We start from the raw sequence: 7,029 nt of genomic DNA on the forward strand, positions 1-7,029 counted from the left end.
CAGGAGGATGAAAGGAGACTACAGGCTGACTTGATGAAGATGCCAACTCTCGCATCTTATATTTATAATATCTTTAAATAAAAAATTTCTATAGAAAGTCATGGGCCCAATTAGAGTAGGAAATGGTCTAAGGTAAAACCTGTTGGTATTATGGACGTGTTGCATTGGTTTTGTCATTGATGTCAACACTTGTCAACACTTGAGAAACACTTGGAGATCATTGGTTATGTTCACCCGCAGGTTATATTGTTCACCGACACTGAGGATGATCTGTTATCATCTGGAGATTACTTGGTTATGTCGAAGAAATTGTTTGATCACTTGGTTTTGGTGATTTGGTCATTGATCTAATCAGGCTTGCATATTTTTTGTTATCGACAAATAGGTCCAGGATATGCACCGGCAAGCATTATCTATTCCAGATGAGCACAACACGTCATGAAGATGATTTGTTATTGCTGCAAATGCATTGAGCCGACATGATGCATCACATATTGATTCATTTGTAATTGATTTTATTGTAATATCTTTTAGTGAGCCGACCTACTCATTTGGTCTTAGGTTTTGGTATAAATTTAAGATCTCATTTATGAGATTGGAATAAGGATAGTGGAAGAGGAATATAATAAGGTACATGCAAATATAAGTAGAGATATACACTCAGACATCAATCAATATTGAAGGAAGAAGGCAAATCAGAGCTTAACCGGTACTGAATCCAACATATGGAGATGTTATTTTGAGCAGTATATTACCATTGGATTTAACCATCCAATTGTAGTCAGTGTGACTCCCATTTTGTGATTGAGCAGTGAGCTCTAGGTAGTTGGCCTTTCTGCATGTGCAGACTCCATATTGTACACACATACTATCTGCAATAGTATCATTTGATTGTGGGTAAGGTTTCCCACTGTGGTTTTTCCCTTATAGGATTTCCACATACAAATAGTTATGTTATGTGTTGTGGATGTCATTGCCTTTCTGTTTCATGCATTAAACTTTACCGGTACTGCAATTAACTGATAAAACTATCTACCGACATAGAGTTTGGTTTACCGGTATTAAGCATTAAGTTTGGTTAAGTTAGTTTTGGTTTGTATTTATTGGACAACTGATTCACCCCCCCCCCTCTCAGTTGCCTCCGGGACCTAACAATTGACATCCGAGCCTAGTTCTCTTTTTGCAGAAGCTTAACATCTTGAGGAGATCCAATGTCTTCTAACTATTTCAGGAAGGACAGTCCGAAACTTGATGGAACCAACTATGGCATATGGAAGATCAGGATGGAAACACATCTGAATTACATTGGGAAAGACATATGGGATGTTACAAAGAATGGCTATGTTGTTCCTACTCAGGGTCAACCTATTCCACCAACCTTGGCTAAAGATGAGGAAAATGATTGCAAAGCAAGAGAAGCACTTTTGAGCGCATTGCCAAATCAGAAAACCATGGGATTATCACACCGATCTACTGCTAAAGCTATTTGGGATAAATTGGAGACATTGAATGAAGGTGATACCACAGTCAAAATTACAAAACTGGAATGCTTCCGGATCAGGTATGAAAATCTGAGAATGGAAGAAGATGAAATTGTTTTGGGCATACAATATTGTGGAGGAACCTTAAGTGAAGATGAAATTGTTTCTAAAGTTTTAAGAGCTTTGCCACTGGCATATAAAATGAAAGTTATTTCTATAAATGAATTGAGAACAATGTCTAATCCATTAGTATCTAGAGACACTTTGGTTGGAAAACTTTCAGCTTTTGAACTTGAGGAATTTGGTCTTGTTGCTACCATTAAGACATATTTAGCTTTCAAGACATCATCATCATCATCTGAAAAATCTGATTGGAAAGCCTTTTATGAAAGAGAACTTCAAGAAATTAGAAAGGAGAATGAAGAACTAGAAGATCTTGAAGCACTATTTGCAAGGAAAATGCCTAAAGGTCCAATTGTAAGTAAGTATGAAGGTAAAGAACCATTTAAATGTTTTAACCATAATAAGATTGGCCATATGGCATCTAGGTGTCCTGATAGACATGCAAGATTGAAAGAAGAAGCTAAAAGAACATACAAGCCTAACCTTGAATATCAAAGGTATAGATTTAAGAAGAATAGAGACAAATCATGTTACTATGCTAATGAAGGAGTTACTGATGATTCTGATGAGGAATCAGTAGACAATGGATGGGCTTTTGTTGCTATAACAGAAGATCAACTGACACCTACTATTCAATCGGTAGAACAGGCCCTGGCAGCTAAAATTGAAGATAAGGATGAATGGATTATTGATTCCGGATGTTCACATCATACGACTAGTGACAAGAGTAAAATCTTAACCTTTCAGGAATACAATGGAGGTCTAGTAATATTTGGAGATGACAAAGCTTGTTTGATTAGAGGAAAAGGAACTATATCTTTTGATGGTAAAATATTATGATCTCTATAATAGTCTATCCTATCCATCAGTACCTCTATTGTAGTTAGAATCTCTCAGGTATGTGCTTATACAAATGAATGAGGAGAAAAGTGTTTCTTGTATAGGGGATTGCTTATCAAAACCCATGTTGGTGTTCACACATCCATAATAGCAATGATGATGATGATGATGATGATGATGATGATGATGATGATGATGACGATGACGATGACGATGACGATGACGATGACGATGACGATGACGATGACGATGACGATGACAATGACGATGACGATGATGATGATGATGATGATGATGATGATGATGATGATGATGCTGATGGTGATGATGATGATGATGATGAGGGCGATGATGACGATGATGATGATGATGATGATGGCGATGACGATGATGATGATGATGATGATGATGATGATGATGATGATGATGATGATGATGATGATGATGATGATGATGATGATGATGATGATGATGATGAAGATGACGATGATGATGATGATGACAATGATGATGATGATGATGATGATGATGACGATGATGATGACGATGACGATGACGATGACGATGAATGTTGTAATGTCAAAGTAACCCTAGGTGCAAAAATGCCTGCTCAAATCTCGCACAAGGTGATGATGTGATTCTTTGTGATGTCTTGCAATTGTTAGTACATTACATGATAATAACAATTAAATAAAAAATGATATATGATTTCATATTGTAGTGTGCTTGATAGTTGATCTCTTGATAATTTCATTAGACTTCTTAGCTCAATTGATCTTTTATTTCATCTAGATTTATTAGCTTTCTATAATGCTTTTTGATGAGAAAGGGAGTTACATTTATATCCAATTAATACCTTTGCATAATAACCTTTTGAGTTTAGGCCAACAACAAAGTTGTTTCTATGAAGGACCTAACGTAGATATTTAAATCTTGAAACTATGAGCCAATTGTGCAAGACACTAACATTGGGCACTAGAGTCTTGGCATATTTGGTGCTTCCAATGTCCAGGTACTAAAGGATTTGATGTTTTTGTTTTTTTCCGATAAGAACTCAATATAGGCACATTCACGTATAATTAGACACATCCAACCAAAACAAGTGCTAAACCTAGAGTGAAATTGTAAGTGGGAACAATTTACAAAACTACAGAAGTTTCCAAGGTATAAATTGTCACATTTGATGGTATGTTGTCTATTCTTTCGCATATGGATTTTGATTATTTTTTTGCATGATTTTCCCTATTTAGATTATATGGAAAATTGTCATAAATGACTACAAAATTCCCAACATGAACATTATATAGAATAATTAGTCAATGATCAAGATTTCACTATTCCATAATTATCAACCCTAAATCAAAATTTTCTTAAAATTTTTATATGATCCATATGCTTCTTTTGACAAATAAATTTTATATGATCCATATTCTTCTTGAAAATGAATTACACCATGTTCCTATTGTTAAAAGAAATTTTTATATCGAATTATATTTCCAAAAGTAAACACCAATTTTTATTTTTCTTTCAAACAGATACTCTACATCTCAAATGTTGCTAATTAATCGTTTCATGTTTCATGTGAGAGTGTTTTTATAGGATTGATTAAGATAATAAAAATCTGTCCATCAATCCAATTGGTGAGAAGGAAAAGATCATTGTTAGGAGAAACCTTTATTTCTTGGCTAATTTTCTTTGGTAGTTATTTTTTTCTATGCGAAACACTTGAAGATTTAGACATGAGATTTCTTGTTCACGGGGGATTGCAACTGTGATTGTCTTGATGTGGGTGTAATTGTCTCCATTCATAGAAATCTATGACATTTGTCTCTATCCATAGAAATCTATGACATGGCTCTTGCAAAGAATACCCAACTTGTGTTTTCTCTCGCCTATCACGGTCACATGGACGCTTACGTGTATTATTGAGTCTACCAACGTGTATCCTTGTCAATCAGAAGCATAAATAATAAGAGGAAAAAGAAATGGCTATAAAGAATAAACTAATCTTGTCAAACTCAGTGCAATCATTTGAGGTTTTATAACATTATTTGTATCTGACTATTCAAACAATACATAGCCAATTCAATCAGCAGAATCTCAATCCACGCGACTTTTATTTGGAACTATTCTCAGTTTAGAGAAAAGCCAAACTTTGACATAAAACATTATTGAATATTTTAGAGCTCCCTCTAAGTCTAAGCTTTGACCAGTTCTAACCCTAAATTCCTAATCCTTAGTCACAAGATCTTTCTTGATCCCACAACATCTCTCCTTATGATAAATGATTCGGTCTTCTTTAGCCCTGACAACCTGGGCTCCAGTAGTAGGTGCAAGATCGGTCTCTAAACCTAATTCCTAGTTGGTATTCCACAGTTGGCATACCAATTGAAACTGAGAATCGATCGACCCTAATCCTCTAACCTTTTAAAGGCCCATCTTAGACCCACCCAGTTCTAGTAGCAGGTAGCACATCTCTTTCTCGCTCTTTGCTAAACCCAGTAAACGAAAATGGCCAGTTTTCCCTATTTCACGACTTTCCACTCCAATAACGATGAATCGGAGAATAATGAACTCTTAAAATTCAACTCTTTGCCATCAAGCTACCTTTTTCAACATACCCATCTCCAGGAATGTAATGAAAATGTTGTGGAACACTATCAGAATATATCAAGTAACCCTGATGGTAACCCTAGGTATTTGGAAACCTTGGGCAAGTCTATTCACTCCAAAGGGAAGAAACCAGTGGCGCATCCAGCTAAGAAAGTCGTTCACAAAGTGACTGAAAGGCAACGCCGGAAGGACATGAATTCTCTCTGTTCAGAACTGAGATCTTTACTTCCCCAAGAAAGTCTTAAGGTATGATTTTCTTCATCTCGTATATTTTATGAATAAAAGAGGGTCTGTGGTGGGTTTTCTTTTACTTTGAGTTTGCAATATTTGCTTTTGCAGGGAAAGCGTTCACTGTCAGACCAAGTGCTGGAGGCAGTTAATTACGTTCGTTATCTGGAGAACCAGATCAAAGATCTTACCAAGCAAAGAGATGATATAAACACACGAGCAGTTTGTTATAAGGGAGTCAATATTCCCGAGCCCCTGCAATTACTCGGATCAGATGAGGGTTTTCCATCTGTTAAAATAATATCACTTGGTTCAGCCACATTTCAGGTCACTATAAATGCTCTCAAAAGTCAGATTGCTCTGTCTGATGTTGCTGTGGCGTTGGAAGAAGCTAGACTTGAAATCCTGAGCGCTTCTTTTTCTTCAATTAGTGAAAGTGTCTTCATTACAGTACATACCAAGGTATCTTTCTTACCATACCCTATAGATTGCATGCTTTCTTCTGTGAAGGACTCTAAATATTTTGGTTTTATTGAATTTTACAGGCTTCATACCCTAAAGCTACTAACATGGAAGGACTCTATGTAAAACTTCGGCATTTGATCATGTAAATCAATGGTGAGGTTTTTGAAGCTGATAAATCTTAGTAAGTTAAATGTATCCGTTCACAAATTTTCAATTTACGTTGTTGCTAATTAATATCATCTTACGACACAAGCTTTCCTCTTTAAATCATCAGCTAGCCATGTCTCTAAACATTAAGCTTGACCACTTATCACGATTGACAATTTTGCAATCGGAAATATGTGGTTGAGAACTTTTACTAAACGAGGGTAATGATATTCAATGTTAATTGCTTTCCTTCCATATGTTTAATCCCGGAGTATATATTATGGCTAAGCGCAAAAATGCGTATTCTATTTTTGGTGTGAGGTTGTGATAAAACCCAACAGATTTGGAGATGGACAAAACCTTCATACAGCATCAGATGTACATGGTGAAAGGAGGAACTACAGTGTCTATAACTAGCAGTATGTAACTAGAATGGTTGTCAATGGTTGTCAATTTCCCGTTATGTGAAACAAAACACTTACCAGAAAATTAGAAATAGACACATGTAAAAGGCAAGTTCTTATTGGTAGATGGAAGGATCTCACACCTCACAGATGTTGAGATTCTATCTTCAAGAGAAGCGGTCTCACATTTAAAGACTGTAGGACTTGCTTATGACTAGATAATAAGTTGAAGTTGAAAGTAGAAAATTAGAAATAGACAGAACTAAATTGCAGGTTCTTATTGTTAGATGGAAGGATCTCACACTCACAGAGATGTTGAGATTCTATCTTCAAGAGAAGCAGACTCACAATTTAAGATTCTAGGACTTATGACTAGGTAATAAGTTAAAGTTGAAAGTACACAAATATTTCTTGAATGAGGTTTGATAATCAATGTCAAATATAAATAAGTGTAGGTATAGACATTATATGTTTCTTAAGATTTTATTTTAGAAAACATCATGATAAAATTATGAGTACATTACAATATTATTATCAGAATTCAATTAGGTAGTTTCTAAATTAAATTCATTGACTCATGTTTCATGGATAGTGGTTCTCATGAACCTATCTCTCATAAGAATAAATGATCTATTAGATGATGTTCATAAGGATGAATTGTTTAACGTTTGGTGATTTTCATTAAAGATGAACTCATGCAAACCACATCCCATGAAACATGAGTCAAT

General features: G+C 35.3%; 1 protein-coding gene across 1 annotated transcript; it reads left to right on the forward strand.

Annotated features, from left to right (window-relative positions):
- The first annotated feature begins 4,955 nt into the window (after positions 1-4,955).
- On the forward strand, positions 4,956-5,896 carry LOC131047081 (transcription factor bHLH36-like). The gene is made up of 3 exons (XM_057980909.2): positions 4,956-5,303; positions 5,397-5,747; positions 5,831-5,896. The coding sequence occupies exons 1-3, from the start codon at positions 4,956-4,958 to the stop codon at positions 5,894-5,896; spliced, it is 765 nt and encodes a 254-aa protein (XP_057836892.1).
- The last annotated feature ends 1,133 nt before the right edge of the window (positions 5,897-7,029 follow it).

This window comes from Cryptomeria japonica, chromosome 11 (assembly GCF_030272615.1).
Source record: "Cryptomeria japonica chromosome 11, Sugi_1.0, whole genome shotgun sequence".
NCBI lineage: Eukaryota > Viridiplantae > Streptophyta > Pinopsida > Cupressales > Cupressaceae > Cryptomeria > Cryptomeria japonica.